General features: G+C 44.4%; 1 protein-coding gene across 1 annotated transcript; it reads left to right on the top strand.

Moving 5' to 3' along the window:
- LOC109820557 (glutaredoxin-C1-like) lies at positions 2,317–2,977 on the top strand. Its single transcript, XM_020386716.1, has one exon. The coding sequence runs from the start codon at positions 2,496–2,498 to the stop codon at positions 2,805–2,807; it is 312 nt and encodes a 103-aa protein (XP_020242305.1). The 5' UTR covers positions 2,317–2,495; the 3' UTR covers positions 2,808–2,977.

Below are 18,168 nucleotides of genomic sequence, written 5' to 3'. Positions count from 1 at the left end.
GAGGGGGGAAAAAAGCTAATAAGAACCACGCCCAATTCAAATCTAGGGCTTTTTCTTATCCATGCGTTATATGAGCATCTGCAAAAGCTATAGTACATCAAGAACCAGTACCTGTCAGCACTCTGTGACAATGATAGGAATATGATCCTTCAAAATGCCGATATTTGTATAGAAATATTCCCTTGTCTCACTCTTATCTTCATCATCTCACCATATAATCTGCGATGTGGTGAACTGACCTTGTGTTTCTTCCTTTTTATCTATTTATATGCATCCTTTTCTTGTCAAGTATGAGAAAAGATATCATTCCTTTTAGCATATTTATTCCACTTTTCTTCATGCTTAACCTTGAGTCCTCTCAATAACAAGAAAATGCTAAGGATGTTAGCTTTGCATCTAGGTTAACACGTCAATCGATCTCTTCAGGCATTATTTTTGTACGGCAACACTTGCAAGTTGTATCACATAGATTCTTATGCATGTGTAAGCAAAAAAGCCAAACTTGATTTAGTACCTCATCACAGCTATGTGAAGAGGTACTACTATATATAGTAGTATAGTACTAATCTTTGGGGTCCTTGAAGAGCCATTTATCATCAAAATATTCCTCTGTCGATCAAAAGGTTTATAGATATCTAGAACCAATAGATGAGAGCATGGTTCCTAGAACAACACATGATCAGATAAGAAATAAATCTTGAATTTTCGAGAAAGGAATACAATTAATGAATTTGAGAATGCTCTAGAAATTGACTTTTGAAGGATGCATGAGTATGTAGTGATACTTATTGGCATCAGGGAATAAAGTTATAATTGTAGTTGTATGACAGGGAAGATATACAAAGTGATCAAACTCACTTGTATTATCTTATATTTTTTTAGAAGGATAGGGACCTTAATTAGCCCAATTTTATTAAAATAGAAATTTGTTTTATCTTAATTGCATATTTTTCTTGGAAAATATAAATTTAAGAACATGTATATATGTATGCACTTATCTCCTTGTTGACCCTAATGAGAAATTTTTATGTCAACTACGTTATCAATTTTCAGGATAATCGTCTGTTCTAAGCTATTCTAAGAATACAAAAGAACCTCAAGTTATGATTAATTTAACTTATGAGGGTTGGTCCTCTTTCTATATATAGATGCCTTCTTCTCTATTATCAAAAGAAACATATTGCTTAGACCATACATTTATCGTCAACAAAATGTAAGAACGTAACTCTAGTGTTTACCTTGAAGCCCACATCACATGCACATCAGGTTTCAATGAGAGCAAGAGACATGATTCTGAATTATCCATATTATTGCCTGGAGCAAGGTTTTAAATATCGGTTATCGGGGATTTATCGGACGGCCAAAATCCTTATCGGATAGCGGAAATCGGGGATATATCGAGGATAAGTAGTATTTATCGGAGTGATATACTGGATGATGTGTATATATAATATAACAATTAAAAAATGTAATCTAATCATGCTTAATGAAATATAAACATACCAAAATGTAAATCATCATGTTTAGAATCATTAACCAATTGTAGAAAGCGAAACTTGCATCATAGCCTTGAAAAAATATAATGTTAGTCAAAATGGGCCGATAATCCCGATAAAAAAGTCTTACTTATCGGCCGATAAGTGCCGATAACGCCGATAAATCGCCGATAAACCTAGAAAAACGATAACTGATTAAAAATCCAATTTATCCTAGCGGAGAGCTACCAAATCCGATAACTCGGCCGATAATATCGATTATCGGCCGATATTTAAAACAGTGGCCTGGAGTGACCTATTCCTCATGAATGTTCAAGAACAATTTACTCAAAATACGCCTAAGTAACATATACTTACATAGTAGCACCAATTCAGAAAAAAGGATCGTTGTTCTCAATTTTCGGAAAGAAAAGGAGATTCAGCCCTTATATCAATGGATAAGGACCTTTCATTGTCAAATATATATATTCCCAATTTCAGACAATCTTTGTTCATCCCTAAAAGTTCTAGAATACAAAATTTTAACCCCCCAACCTCACCACAAATATGAAGTTTTGATATAGTGAAATGGTCCTTTAAGATGGTATCAAAGCAATCCAGATTCAAATCCTATTAGCCATGAATTTAAAGCAAATTTAGAAAGGGGAAAAAATTACACACTAGCTACATGAGTCCAGGTTTTGGTTCACAAAAGAGCGCTCAACTGCAGGGGCATGGTTGACTAATATGATATTGGATCATCTTCCATGCAATCATCAGTAGGGCATTTTGAACATATACAAAGCGATTCTAACAGCACAGTCTTTCCTATTTTCCTCCACTTTAAAAGAAGGAATCCAGCACCAAAATCAAGACGAACACCAACCCCATAACTCCCTATAAATACCAACCCTTGTGTGTCTCAAACTCCAACCAGAGCACTCAAATCTTCCTCAATCACAAATTCAAACATTCTTCTCTCAGCCTTCACGTTTCTTTACTTGAGAATTTTTTGACGTAATGGATAGAGTAATGAAGTTGGCATCTCAAAGGGCAGTGGTGATCTTCAGCATGAGCTCATGTTGCATGAGCCACACCATCAAGACTCTCTTCTTCGAGCTCGGGGTCAATCCTGCAGTCTATGAGCTTGACGAAGAGCCGATGGGTAGAGAGATGGAGAAAGCTCTTGTCAAGCTTCTTGGTCGCAAGCCGCCAGTGCCAGCTGTCTTCATAGGTGGCAAGCTGATCGGATGGACTGATAAGGTTATGTCCCTTCATCTCGAGGGCAATTTGGTCCTGTTGCTTCGTGATGCTGGTGCCCTATGGCTCTAGACATGTAGCGTCGTGATCTTCGCTTTTGGAGTTATGAGTCTGTGAGTGAGAACTAAATGTAGTATGTTTTGCTTGATTGACATGCGTACGTAATGTTTTTAATTTGAGAATGTTTGAGAACTCAATGTAGTATGTTTTGCTTGATTGACGTGTGTTTGTAATGTTTTTAACTTGAGAATGTTCGGTTAAGTTCTTGTAATGAAGTTTTGGAACGTTTGACCTTAGTACAGTTTATCTTAAAGAACATTATTTAGTCTTACTGCTCTCTCTGTATATGTCTCTGCGTGGGCAAATTCTTGCCTACACTAGAAGTAGGCATGATGCCTACGCTAGAAGTAGGCATGATGCCTACGCCCCTCCAATAGGAGGGAAGCATCTAGGGGAGATGTGGGCACACCCCCACTGCATCTTAGCTACTCTCGGAGTAGCTAAGAATTTTCCCTGTGTGTGTGGAGATTCATGTCATGTAAAAAAGAGCTCCATTACGAAAACTTTTTCAAAGCAAGGAGTCAGGCTCGTCCATGAGGTCCCAGAAGATGTTGAGGGGGAATCTCTACCCCGAGGAGGTAGGCGCCTTAAGGTTATGAGTGGCCGAGATCGCTACCTAGCAGGTGAGGCAGAGAGTGAAAGCCAAGAAGGACCAAGGGCTGAGTTGTAGGCGTCAAAAATTGTCTATAAGTTCCCGCACGTAGTTCGAAATGGAGAGAAGGCGATGAACGCTATTACCCGAATCAGAGAGGATTATCTAAGTCAAAGAGGATTATCTGATGCTATAAAAAAAATCGAAAGAATGCACGTGAAATATCAAAACATGTGAAACAACGAAGAAAATACAATAAGGAGGGCTCAAGGTGGCTTGCACACGTGCGGGTCACTCCAGAGTGACCCGCACGAAGAAGTGAAATTTTGACTATGATGCGATTTGAATATGAAAAATCTTAAAAGAAAAAAGTTGTAGCTCTCTTCGTTAGTTTTCCTACGCATATTGAATCACTTTATTTTGAGATCGAACGAGAGAGTTAAGGTGAAAATACCACCCGGGTCACCCTAAGGTGACCTGCGCACGTGCAGGTCACCCTAATGTGGGCCGGACGAAAAAGTACTTTTTTCAATATGACCCATATTGAATCTGGAAAATCTTAAAAGATAAAAGTTATAGGTCTCCTCATTAGATTTCCAACGCATCTTGAATCACTTCATTCCAAAGTCAGACAAGAGAGTTAAGGCCAAACTATCATTTGGGTCACCCTAATGTGACCCGCACAGGGCCGGGTCACCCTAAGGTGACCTGCACACCCGCGGGTCATGTTGAACAGACTCACATCCTGGTTTCCAAAAATGCATAATTTCGATATTTGTTCGAAAGATCCTAGGTCCGTGCCAGCATACCTTGAGATCAAACTTGGTTTTGATCTCGAGAAGAGTAGTAATCTCGCTTGGTCGAAATTATTTACTTCTGCGATTATTTTCTTTGTGAAGCAAGAGCATTGATCTTTTATTCCGATCAACCGAATCTAATCCGCGATGGTCCATGGATAAACTCTAGCTCATGCAAAGATCCATTTGTTGTGTGTTGTTTGAAGAGAGAGTTATAATTTTCATTTTCATTGTGTAAGGAATCTTATAAAAAGTGTTTCCTTTTAAACTTGTTGTAACGATCGAAGTTATAATAAGTTTAGCAATGAATAAACCAACTTTCACCCCAAACATTAGTGAGCTAGCTGAGTAGGTCCAGGTCGGTTCGGCCGAAGAGCAACAACAACCGGCCGAAGAGCGATAGCCGACTGAGATCGTCATTATTGATGACGCTCCCCCTAGGCCAGCAAGGATGGCCCTAACGATCGAGGTCACTGAAGTTGGGGCTCCTGCTGAGGAGGCAGTTGGCCTAAGTTCTAGGCCCGAACCATCTTGCAGGCCAGGCAACAAGCCTGTCGGGACTTCGGGAGGTGGCAAAGAGCAAGTGGTGCCCCTTCTAGAATCTTTGGTGGGCGAGGCCGGCGAGGAGTAAGAGGACATCTACTGGCCTTTCCGCCATTGGATCGTGGGGCTTAATCCCTAAGTCTGGAAGACGTCCAGTGTCCTGCTAGTTGGAGTGCCGTCGTGCCCCTGTTCTCCCAGGAGGAGTTCCCAGAGGGTGGAAAGTTTGTCGTGGAGCAGTCTCTCGACAAAGAGAGCTTGGTCTTGGGGTTAACAACTTCCCAAGTCTGGGTTGTCCAATAGTTTGCCCTCCTGAGGGACAAGGCATTCTTGCAGAAGATGCCTAGCGTTGGCTTGCACTTGGCCCTCAAAAGTTACTTTGTCCAGGGGCGCTACTAGATTCAGAGCTGTTTAGTCAGCTCTCCTACATGTACAACTCCCCTCCTGAGTTGGAGGTGGGTTTGGCTAAGGAGAAGTCGGTTAGGAAGGAGGTGGAGAAGAGGGTTGCCGCCTTGGAGGCCGAGCTGAATAATAGTGAGGCCAGCTGGCATTGGGAGCTGGACATGAGAGAAAATCTCATCAAGAGGTATAGAACCCATGATGCCAAGCAGATAGCCTCCATTGAGAAGCTTCAAGGTGAGGTGGCCCACTTGAAGGAGGAGGTTGGCCGCCTCTAGCAAGGAATTTCTAAGCGAGACGTTCGCCTAACTTCTCTAGAGGGAGGTCGAGTCTGAGAGGCGCCTCAAGGTGATGACTTAGGAAGATGCTTGATCGAGTCATCTCTCGGCCGAGAAACTAAAGCGGGCCCTTAAGGAGGAGCGGTTGGCTCACCAGTCCCGCTATCATCAAGGACCTTGAGGATCAGCTCGCTCTCCTGGCCTCGAAGTGGTACAACGCGAAAGTAGTCGATGATTGGCGCTAGGGCCCCTTAGGAAAAACTAAGGTGGCCTTGGCTTACAAGGATGGTGTCGACTACCTGACCTCACTGCTTCCTCCTAGCTCTCGTCCTGTGCCTGAGCACTTTTATCCTCCCTAAGTCTCTTGTTGTCTTGACCTCCTAAGGGAGATTGAGGTGAGTGGAGGGGGGGGGGGGGTGGGTGGAGCTGTAGTGTATGGACGTATGGATGGATGATGATGATGAGTCAGGAGATGGGACCCCGAAGAAGTCCCTCCCCCTTTCTCTTTTGTATCTCTCGCCCTTGCAACCTCCGCAGAGGACCTCCCAAGCCCTACTCCCGGATTTGGCTGAGAGATCTGAGGGCTTGTATCTTTTTATTTTTTATGTAAATATCAACATGGATAATGTAATGAAGTTTGTAATTTAGACTTTGCTCTCATTCTGGAGTTTGCCTTCAATTATTCCTTGTTTTTGCTTTATTTGCTTGTTGCTTTGTTCTGATTGAGGGAACTGTAGGCATATAAAATTGCTTATAGATTCCTTAGCACAGCTCGGCACAAATCGACGAACCAACGAGGTTGACGAATCGCACGCAAGCAACGGAATACATCCATTCGCGTGTGGAATCAAGCCAAGTGTTCGAAGAGTCAACGAGTCATCCAACCAAGGGCAGACTCGGACGAATCACGATCGAATCAAGATCAGTTTCGGACTCGAACTCAGAAGTGGATTTACTGCCAAATCAGGAATCGGATTTACTGTTAAATCAGATCAACAAATCAAGTTCGGATAAATCAACCACAGAACCGGATCACGGACAGAACCAAAAAACAGAAGACGACGGAAAACCACGCCTAAGGGGGGCTCGGCCAAGAGCCGAGCCACCTATAGGTGGCTCGGCCCAGAGCCGGCCACCTATAGGTGGCCGGCCCAGTTCTGTGCCCGGGCACAGTAAAGGTGGCCTATAAATAGGAGGCTTGGTTCATTTGTTGAGAGGTTGGATTTTTTTGAGGCGAAGCCCTGCTGGATTGAAGACTCAGATCTAAAAAAGATTCAAACTTTAGGACTTCGAGGACTTGTTCATCCAGATCTGGTGCTCGGCGATCGTCAACGCCAAATAAGGCAAGAGTTCGAGAGGGTCGGATCTCAGATCTACGCAGGCGTACTCCGGATCAAAGCTTGGCCTTTGATCCGAGATTTGGGCGATTGTTTCCTTGGTGAACCAATCCCCCCTGGCTATTATTTCCTTCGTGAAATAATACCCGTCGTACTGCGTAGATCCGACCGGATCTAGATCGCGCGGTGGTCCACGGATAAACCTCGGCGCAGGTGAAGAACCCACAAAAGCGAGCGACCGCAAAACAGGAGCTCGTGATTCGTTCGACACAAAAGGAGAAAGTTATAATCTTTGTTTATTTTTCTTTGATTTTCGTTATAACCGGATCTTATAAAAAGACCGGATCTTTTGTAACTCAAAAAGCTGTTATTTAAGATGAAAATGGAATCAATTACAAAGAAAGACACGATTTTTCCCGCGAACAATCTGGCGACCACAGTGGGAGCCGCCGATCTCGCTGCCGAGATCGGAGCGTCGCAGCCGCGGATTCAGATCCCAGTCGTGGAGGAGGTCGAATACGATCTGGATCAACCTCCCCCCGCAAGTCCAAGAAGTCCAAGTTCTCCTCCAGGAGAAAAACTCGTTGGTATGAAGACGTTAAAAACACCAACGAAGATCTCGCCCCGTTTGATGCCAAAGTCGCATCGGGTGAGATTCCTCCAATTCCCAATCAAGTCGGATCTGCTCTGGCCAAACCTTCTGCCACAGGGGGCGTGGTGACTCTTTCGAAGAGAGCCCGCCAAAGGCAACGTCAATGCCTTGCGAAACAATTTGCAAAGGCCATGGAGTCTGTTGACGGGATCCGCTACAACGTGGATCTGAAGAACAGAGGAGGCAAACAGCCTCAACAACTGAAGTATGGCAGCTCCTCCAGGTCGCCAACGAACGAATGGATCCGGGTCAAACGGAACCGTTCGACACTTGAAGAGCGGATTCACAAACGCCGCGCGTTACTCGTACAAGCAAAAATTCTTGTGCAGGAGGCCAAAAAGTTGGAGGAAGAAAGAGTGGCCAAAAAGCCGTTACCAACCCGCCAAGTATGGGGGCCAAAGCAGCCTCCAACAAAAGTTCAACCACCGGCGAATCAACCCAAGTCGCCGGTAATTCCAATAGCTTTTCCGGGAGATCATGCAGAATCGTCCCAAAGGAAGAAATCAGTTTTGGAGCGCCTCGGTCCAATTCCCGACGAGAGAGGCAAAGCTCCAGTTCAAGAGAGTTTGGGCCCAATGAAGAAGCCCATAACGACTCAACACGCTGGGGGTTGCCGTCACCTCCAACGTGATAAAGATATCAGGGCAGCTATGCGCACCAATTTGCGCATTGAAGTCCAAGAGCCCGCTGAGAACTCACGCCTAAAAAGGCATGTTTCGAGGCGCGTAACTTTTGAAAGCCCGAAGAAGGTAGTTCGCTCTCAGAAGGAAACGTTATCGTCTGATGATGATTACGTTATACCTGAGAAATCGTTCCAACACACGATATGTTGCTCCGACTTTCAAACGGACGAGCTGTACTATCGTGCTGGGGGTACGAGCAAAGCCAGAAAGAGAAGTCCTCGAAGGCTAGAAACTCGGTGCCCTTGTTCAAAGCTCATTCGGGCGGTACTGTCTGAGTACAACTGCATCAAGCCAGTCACCGAAAGAGTTTCGGTGTTCGAAAGGCTTAGTACCGAAGCACCAAAACAAAGGCATAGGCGTTTCCGGCAAAGAAGAACGGTGGTTGAAGATGGAGAATTTCCGAGGGTCACCACCAATATGACCAGCAAAAGGGCATCGACAAGGGATAATCCCGAGTCAATTCCAGAAGTACCCTGGTATCTAACTCGTCTGCTGTCTGGGGCCATTACACGAGGAACTTATGGTAGGGTTCGGACAAGATTACCGTCAGAAGATGAAGAATCGGATTCCTGCTCTGCTGTCGCATCAGACAATACGGTGTCCAGCGAAGGACAACCCCGCGAGTCATTCATGATAACCACGGAACAAGTGGCCAAGATGCTCGAAGAAGCCATGGCTGAACAACAGGAGAGCTTCAGGTTCGAAATGCAGATGGCCATGCAGAGTATGAGAGAAATGCATGAGCAACAAATTCAGGCACTGACGAACCAGCAAGGCGAACCAAGCCTCCGCAACCAAGTTCATCAGGAAGACGAGGATACAAATGAAGCTCGTAATCCCAATAATCCTCCTGTCAATGCAGGGGGTGGTAACGAGAATGCTAACGAAGACACAGGTGAAAGCTTGAAGATTAAAAACCTCGAGAGCAAAATCAACACATTGATCTCCGCTCAAGAGACGAAGAAAACAGGCATTCCCTATCCATACCCAAGAGAGTGGGAATCGATCCCATATCCTGCGAAGTTCAACCTAATTAACTTCACGCCGTTTGATGGGAAGGGTTCGCCCACTCAGCATGTGATTTATTTCAAATCACACCTGGGGGTAATCTCTGGCAATGAGCCTCTGATGGTGCGGTCATTCGTCGGCACTCTTCGCGGAGCCGCCTTCGATTGGTATCGCCGCCTCAAGCCAGGTAGCGTGAACAGCTGGGACGATATGGAGACCATGTTCCTCACCAATTTCTTCGACGACGACACCGAGATATCTATCGGATCATTGCTCGATGAGAAGCAGAAGGACGGGGAGTTAGTCGACACCTTCGTCAAAAGGTTCCGGAATAAGGCGATGAATTGTCGGGACCCGATCACTGAGGAGTTCATTCTCCAGACTTGCCACAACAACCTTGCAGTGGACGTGTTGGAAGCAATGGGAACAGCACCTTCTGACACTTGGAAAGACTTGAAGGTGCGCGGTGAACAAGCCGAACGCTTCCTCCGAAGGAAGAAGGCCGAGAGGAACCGACCGACGGCTAATCCTCCGAACTCGAACTTTGCCTCTCGTGGTAAAGGCAAATCACCTGCAACAGCTGTTGACGCTAACCAGACGTCGCAAAAGCAACTCCGAAAATAGCAAAAGACTTCGGGTCCGAGACTCCAAAAAGAGTACTCTTTTAAGGACGAAGACGTTCCAGCCATCTTCGAATCCCTCCTTGAAGGTAACAAGATCAAGCTACCACCTATCACAAATCAGGAGGAAGCTGACAACACTACGGACCCGAAGTACTGTGCATACCACAGGAAGGTCGTTCATCCCACTAAGGATTGCTTTGCTCTCAAGAGTAGCATTCAGACCTTGGTTGAAGCCGGCGTCATAACGCTAAGGTAAGCCAATTGAGAACGGCAAGACTCCAAAGAGTATACGAGTATAAACTGTTTCTCAATCCTCCAACAAGTGCATGAGGTTAAACTGCTTCCTTACATACTCCAACAGGTATATGAGTCTAAACTGTTTCCTTTCTTTCACGGGAAGTTCCTGGAGAATACCATGCTTGATATTCTTAAGGATAACCCGGACACCCAACTGAGTACAATACCATACCCAGTTTTGCAAAGGAAGCTGGGGGTGGATGATTCATGTAACGGGAAGTTCCCAAAAGAAATCCATATAGTGTATTCTTAGGGATAATCTGGTCACCACAGCAAGATGATGAATAAGAAACTCCCATTCAAATTCTCACCGCGTCTGTGCACTCAACAGTCAAAATCCCCTCTCGATTCCCCTAATAAACGAGAGGTCCACAAATCGAGCGATCAAACCTTCCTACAGTTAGGATCGTCTCAAATCTCCCGAGTGATCAAACCTTCCTACAGTTAGGACCACAGTCAAAATCCCCTCTTGATTCCTCCAATGAATGAGAGGTCCACTTTCAAATCAAGTGATCAAACCTTCCTACAGTTAGGGTCACCTCAAACTCTCATTTGGTCAAACCTTCTTACAGTTAGGACCACAGTCAAAATCCCCTCTCGATTCCTCCAATGAACGAGAGGTCCACAAATTGAGCGATCAAACCTTCCTACAGTTAGGATTGTCTCAAAACACCCACTTGGTCAAACCTTCTTACAGTTAGGACCACAGTCAAAATCCCCTCTCGATTCCCCCAATGAACGAGAGGTCCACAAATTGAGCGATCAAACCTTCCTACAGTTAGGATTGTCTCAAAACACCCACTTGGTCAAACCTTCTTACAGTTAGGACCACAGTCAAAATCCCCTCTCGATTCCTCCAATGAACGAGAGGTCCACTTTCAAATCGAGTGATCAAACCTTCCTACAGTTAGAGTGTCGAGAGATAGAATATAAAATTCTTCTTCTCTTATTTCGGGTTCGTCTTTGCCCCAAGAGAAGACACCACCTTTTTCAACTCTCAAAATCTGTGCCTCACAGGTACAGGGAATTTTATCCCGAATCCTAAGTAGGGATAAGTCAACGCCTAACACGTGTTGCCGGTTTAGTCTTTCACCGATTGAAAAAGACACTAGAATTTTAGTCTAGGAAGTTTATCCCGAATCCTAAGCAGGGATAAGTCTGCGCCTAACACGCGCTGCCGGTTTAGTCTTTTTCCGTAGAAACTTCTTAATACTCCGAAAAGTATACGAGTATAAACTGCTTCTTAATACTCCGAAAAGTATACGAGTATAAACTGCTTCTTAATACTCCGAAAAGTATACGAGTATAAACTGCTTCTTAATACTCCGAAAAGTATACGAGTATAAACTGCTTCTTAATACTCCGAAAAGTATACGAGTATAAACTGCTTCTTAATACTCCGAAAAGTATACGAGTATAAACTGCTTCTTAATACTCCGAAAAGTATACGAGTATAAACTGCTTCTTAATACTCTGAAAAGTATACGAGTATAAACTGCTTCTTAATACTCTGAAAAGTATACGAGTATAAACTGCTTCTTAATACTCTGAAAAGTATACGAGTATAAACTGCTTCTTAATACTCCGAAAAGTATACGAGTATAAACTGCTTCTTAATACTCCGAAAAGTATACGAGTATAAACTGCTTCTTAATACTCCGAAAAGTATACGAGTATAAACTGCTTCTTAATACTCCGAAAAGTATACGAGTATAAACTGCTTCTTAATACTCCGAAAAGTATACGAGTATAAACTGCTTCTTAATACTCCGAAAAGTATACGAGTATAAACTGCTTCTTAATACTCCGAAAAGTATACGAGTATAAACTGCTTCTTAATACTCCGAAAAGTATACGAGTATAAACTGCTTCTTAATACTCCGAAAAGTATACGAGTATAAACTGCTTCTTAATACTCTGAAAAGTATACGAGTATAAACTGCTTCTTAATACTCTGAAAAGTATACGAGTATAAACTGCTTCTTAATACTCTGAAAAGTATACGAGTATAAACTGCTTCTTAATACTCCGAAAAGTATACGAGTATAAACTGCTTCTTAATACTCCGAAAAGTATACGAGTATAAACTGCTTCTTAATACTCCGAAAAGTATACGAGTATAAACTGCTTCTTAATACTCCGAAAAGTATACGAGTATAAACTGCTTCTTAATACTCCGAAAAGTATACGAGTATAAACTGCTTCTTAATACTCCGAAAAGTATACGAGTATAAACTGCTTCTTAATACTCCAAAAAGTATACGAGTATAAACTGCTTCTTAACACTCCAATAAGGTATATGAGTATAAACTGTTCCCTATTTTTGGTTGAGAAGTTCCTGGAGAATATTTTTATAAATATTCTTAAGGATAACTTAACAACACTACGCCAGACAACGCGTCGCAAATAAAGACTCAACGCCAACAATCGATGGTCAGCTAAAGATTAGAAAATCAGGAATCGACTTCAAGTTTAAAATTCCGACAACGGTCAGACAATAAATGCAGCACCGGAACTCTTACAGACATTCGACAAAGCACCGAATAGCCTGGAGGATTGAAGGAATCAAGAACAGAAGCCATTCCAAGGTCCCGTTACACCGACTGAAGGTTGGGACAATCATATCCAAAGTATTCCAGACTCTTCTATAAAAGAACGAGGCTGAAATACTTTGGAGAGGGTATCTGTAGGCATATAAAATTGCTTATAGGTCCCTTAGCACAGCTCGGTACAAATCGACGAACCAACGAGGTTGACGAATCGCACGCAAGCAACGGAATACATCCATTCGCGTGTGGAATCAAGCCAAGTGTTCGAAGAGTCAACGAGTCATCCAACCATGGGCAGACTCGGACGAATCACGATCGAATCAAGATCAGTTTCGGACTCGAACTCAGAAGTAGATTTACTGCCAAATCAGGAATCGGATTTACTGTCAAATCAGGAATCGGATTTACTGCCAAATCAGGTCAACGATTCAAGTCCGGATAAATCAACCACAGATCCGGATCACGGACTGAACCAAAAACGGAAAACGACAAAAAACCACGCCTAAGGGGGGGCTCGGCCGAAACCGAGCCACCTCTAGGTGGCTCGGTGTGTCGGCCACTTGTGCGCGGGCACAGTGAAGATGGCCTATAAATATGAGAGGTGGTTCATTTGTTGAAAGGTTGGATTTTTTGGAGGCGAAGCCCTGCTGGATTGAAGACTCAGATCTAAAAAAGATTCAAGCTTTAGGACTTCGAGGACTTGCTCATCCAGATCTGGTGCTCGGCGATCGTCAACGCCAAATAAGGCAAGAGTTCGAGAGGACCGGATCTCAGATCTACACAGGCATACTCCGGATCAAAGCTTGGTCTTTGATCCCGAGATTTGGGCGATTGTTTCCTTGGTGAACCAATCCCCCCTGGCTATTATTTCCTTCATGAAATGATACCCGTCGTACTGTGTAGATCCGACCGGATCTAGATCGCGCGGTGGTCCATGGATAAACCCCGGCGCAGGCGAAGAACTCACAAAAGCGAGCGACCGCAAAACAGGAGCTCGTGATTCGTTCGACACAAAAGGAGAAAGTTGTAATCTTTGTTTATTTTTCTTTGATTTTCATTGTAACCGGATCTTATAAAAAGACCGGATCTTTTGTAACTCAAAAAGCTGTTATTTAAGATGACAATGGAATCAATTACAAAGAAAGACACGATTTTTCTCGCGAACAGGAACAAGTGTTGATTGTTGTGAGTTAGTTGTGCTGTGACGACCCGAGTGTTGAGGGGTCAGGATGACTGGCTTGTTTTACCCCTTTTTTGTTAATATGTCTGGGTCTTTTTGTCTAGGAAAACCGGCAAACTAAAGTGCCTAGCACTTAATGAGGACTCCTAGGTCTTTTGGTTGAATGACAACCAGTAGGTTGAGTGCCCAGGACTTAATATGGATGCCTAGGTCTTTTTAGCAAAATGATAACCCGGATGTTGTGTGCCTAGGTCTTAATATGGACACTTAGGTCTTTTCGACAAAATGACAACCCCGGAGTTGGGTGCCTAGGTCTTAATGAGAATGCTTAGGTCTTTTCGGCAAAATGACAACCTGAAGGTTGGGTGCCTAGGTCTTAATAAGGACGTCTAGGTCTTTTCGGTAAAATGACAACCCGAAGGTTGGGTGCCTAGGTCTAAATGAGGACGCCTAGGTCTTTTGGGCAAAATGACAACCTAGAGGTTAGGTTTCTAGGTCTTAATGTGGACGCTTAGGTCTTTTGGCTCGGCCATGGTGGTTAGGTGGCAAATGTAGAAGCCAACCAAATGGCAAGTGTGCCTTGGGTTTACCCTGAGAAGGCACCAAAGGGTTAGGATTCCTGCATAGATGTAGCACTACGAGTGTGCAAACCAAGAGTCAATTTCAAAAAAGATTTCATTTATAATGAATGAGATTTTTGTACAGAATTATTGAAAGTATTTTTTTCAAATGCTCAACATTCTAGGTATGTTGTAGGATTCTTCCGTCTAGGATCCTTAGTCAATAGGTGCCTTCTCATAGCTCCTTAAAGACTGTGTATGGACCTTTCCAATTGGGAGCTAGCTTACCTCTTCGGGTGTCTTTGTCAAAAGCGGCTTTGCGGAGGACGAGGTCACCAACGTTGAACTTCCTAGGTCGGACCTTGATGTTGTAGTATCGAGTGATTTGTTACTGATTAGTGACCTAGGTTCGAAGTGCTTTCTCTCAGGTTTCGTCTAGGAGATCGAGCCCGATCTGAAGTCCTTCCGAGTTTAAGTCCTCATCAAAGTGTTGTAGTCTGATGCTTGGCATGCCTACTTCGACTGGAGTAACACCTCGGCACCATAAGCTAGCTTGAACGGAGTCTTTCGGTTGAGTTCTTATGAGTTGTACGGTATGACCAGATAACACCAGGAAACTCTTCAACCCAGTTCCCTACTATCATGTCCACCTTCTTCTTCAACGCTTGGAGGATGCACTTATTAGCAACCTTTATAAGTCCATTGGATTTAGGGTGTGCGACTAAGGAGAACTTGAGGTGTATATAGTACTTCTCGCAAAAGCTTCGAAACCCTCTGCTAATGAACTGAGTGTTGTTGTCAGTGATAAAGGACAGGGGTGCACCAAAGCGGTAGACGATGCACTTCCATACAAATTTTGTGATGTTACTTTCACCAATTTTGGCTAGGGGTTCAGCTTCAATCCATTTGGTGAAGTAGTCGATTACTGCAATGATAAACTTCCTTTGTCCTGAAGCTATGGGGAGAGGACCTAGCAAATCCAATCCCCATTGAGAAAATGGTATAGGACTCAAGATGGAAGTTAGCTCGATATCATTGCTCGCGGAGTGGATGAGAAGAATTAGCACTTCTTGTACTGAGAGATTAGCTGCCTTGACTCAGCTAATATGGTGGGCCAGTAGTACCCTTGACGGATGACTTTTTGCATGAGGATTCGGGCCCTAGGATGGTTTTCACATGTGCCCTCATAGATCTCCCTGAGAACATAACTAGCCTCTGGTGGCCAAAGGCACCGTAAGTAGGGTCCTACACCGCTACTCGAGTATGACATCCGATAGAGCTGTCCATCAATCATGAGGTAGCGACGAGGGTTCCTTTGCAGACGCCTGGCTTTGGTAGAGACTTAAGGCAAAGTTCTTTATGTTAGATAGAGGATAATAGGGTCTAGTCGACAGGGCATCACAAGGTGTTTTCGTCTGCATGATGGTTTCTGATGACTTGGAAATGCTGGGTCACTCAAGGGTGTCAGTGTAAACAGGCCCTGAGCTGATTCTTGAGCTTGTCGACCCTAGCTTGGAGAGGGCATTCACCCGGGTGTTGAGAGTACTGAGGACTTGGGCTATCTTGAAATCCAAAAAACTGGTTAATAGCTCCTTAGTAGCTTTAAGATCTAAGGCCATCCTCGGGTCTTTAGCCGTATACTGCCCATTCACTTGACGCACGACCAATTACGAGTCGGCCAATACGTAGAGGTGTTTTTCCTTGGGTGCTTGTGCCACTTGAAGGCCAGCAAGAAGAGACTCATATTTAGCTTCATTATTTGAGGCTGAGAAATCAAAAGAGATAGAGTGTTCGTGTGTCAGTCCATCTGTGCTTCACATGACCACTCATGCTCCACTGTTGGCTTCTTCGAAGGACCCTTCCACCTTGAGAAACCACCATGAAGTGAACTCAGGCAAAGCATATTCTGGAGTGCGATGGATCTGTGGGGCGGATGTTTGGACTGTTGGAAGTGCTGGAGGCTCTTGTTGAGTCGACTGTGAGGGATTGGCTGGCTCGTCGCTTATTGAGGGCGACTCGATTAGAAAGTCGGCCAATGCTTAGGCTTTGATTGTCATCGTGGACTCAAACTGTACATCATGCTTGCTGAGTTCAACTACCCAGACGACCATTCTCCCAGAGGTTGTGGGCTACCCAGCATGTTCTTCAGGGGTAGACTTGTCCGCACGATTATGGCACGGGCCTGGAAGTAAGAGCAAACTCTCCTCACGATGATGATGAGGGCGAATGCAGCCTTTTCTATGAGGGGGTAGTTGAGTTTGCCCGCTTTCAAAATTTGGCTCACGTAGTACATAGGCTTTTGGATATTCTCTTCTTCTCTAACAAGAACAAAACTGACAGCTTCGGGGGAGATGGCCTTTATATAGGTACAAAGTCTCCCATTCTATGGGCTGGCTCATTAGTGGTTTGGTACTCAAGTAAGCCTTGAGATCTTGAAAACCGCACTACATTCAGCCATCCAAATTATGCTCTCCTTCAAATTCTTGTTTCCTCTCAATATTTTGAAGAATGGGAGGCTCCTCTTAGCAGATTTGGAGAGGAATCGAACCAGCGTCGCTATCTTTTCATTCGGCTTATGGATATCCTTCAATGTGCGCGGTTCAGGTAGTCGCTCTATGGTGGCTATCTTCTCGGGGTTGATCTCTATGCCTCTTTATGTGATCATGAATCCCAGGAACTTTCATGATTGCACCTCTAAGACACACTTGGTGGGATTGAGCTTCATGTGGTAGTGCCAAAGGATGGAGAAGGTCTGTTCCAAATCTGATATGTGGGCTGACGGTTGCTTCGACTTCACCAACAAGTTGTTCATATAAGCTTCCAAGTTATGCCGAGCTAGTGCTTAAGACCTTGTTAACAAGTCTCTGATAAGTGGCTCCGATGTTCTTGAGTCCGAACGGCACCATCTTGTAGCAATAGGTCCCAAGTCGGTGATAAAGGAGGTCTTCTCTTGATCATGTTCTACCATAAAAATCTAGTTGTAGCCGTAGAAGACGTCCATGAAGCTAAGCAGCTCATGCCTCGCACTCTCGTCAAGCAACTATCGATTCAAGGTAAGGGGTTGCTATCCTTGGGGCAAGCTTTGTTGAGGTCAAATAAGTTCACATACATCCTTCATTTATTCAGCGCTTTCTTTACCAACACCACATTGGCCAGCAATTCTGGGTATTGGACATCCTGGATGAAATCATCTCTCAAGAGCTGTCCGACTTCATCGGAAGCTGCTTTCTGTCACTCTAGGCGGAGATGTCTCCTCTTTTGTCACATTGGCTTAGTGTTTCTGTTGAGAACCAGCTCATGGCTTATCACCTCGGGGGGAACCCTCGGCATATCTTCTGGAGTCTAGGCGAACACATTAGTGTTTGCCCGCAAGAATTCCATCAATGATCCCCGCAAGGTCTCCACTAGGCTGGACCCAATCTTAATTGTCTTCTGGCCTTCCCAATCGATTGGTATCTTCTGGAGCTCTTCGACTGGCATCGCCCTCTGCCGCTCTGTTGCTTTCTCTAACTGGAGGCAGGCTTTCTCAATAGGCAAGGCATCTCGCACATCCTTACCCTTAGTCGAGAGCGGGTAGCAGGGCCTAGCCTCTCGCTGGTTTCTCCTAGCGACCCCGACTCCATTAGGAATTGGGAACTTGACCATCTGGTGATAGGTCGAAGGGATAGCCCGCAAGAGGTAGAGGGTGGTTCGGCCCAAGATAACATTGTAGGTCGACTTAAGATTCATCACCAGGAATTGAACTTGGAAGGTAGATTGCCTAGGGTACTCTCCGACTGTGAGGGGGAGAGTAATCATTCCTTCCGGTAGGAGAGAGTGGCCAGTGAATCCAATAAGTAGGCCTCTACAGGGGAGCAGCCGAGATTTGTTGATGCCCA

The sequence above is a fragment of the Asparagus officinalis genome, chromosome 8, assembly GCF_001876935.1.
Source record: "Asparagus officinalis chromosome 8, Aspof.V1, whole genome shotgun sequence".
NCBI classification, from domain to species: Eukaryota; Viridiplantae; Streptophyta; class Magnoliopsida; order Asparagales; family Asparagaceae; genus Asparagus; species Asparagus officinalis.
Note: the sequence above shows the minus strand (reverse complement) of the source record. Positions and strands in the feature narration are given on the sequence as shown.

Bases quoted from the DNA above. Each gene is read 5' to 3' on its own strand.
- LOC109820557 (XM_020386716.1), top strand. From the start codon at position 2,496: ATGGATAGAGTAATGAAGTTGGCATCTCAAAGGGCAGTGGTGATCTTC.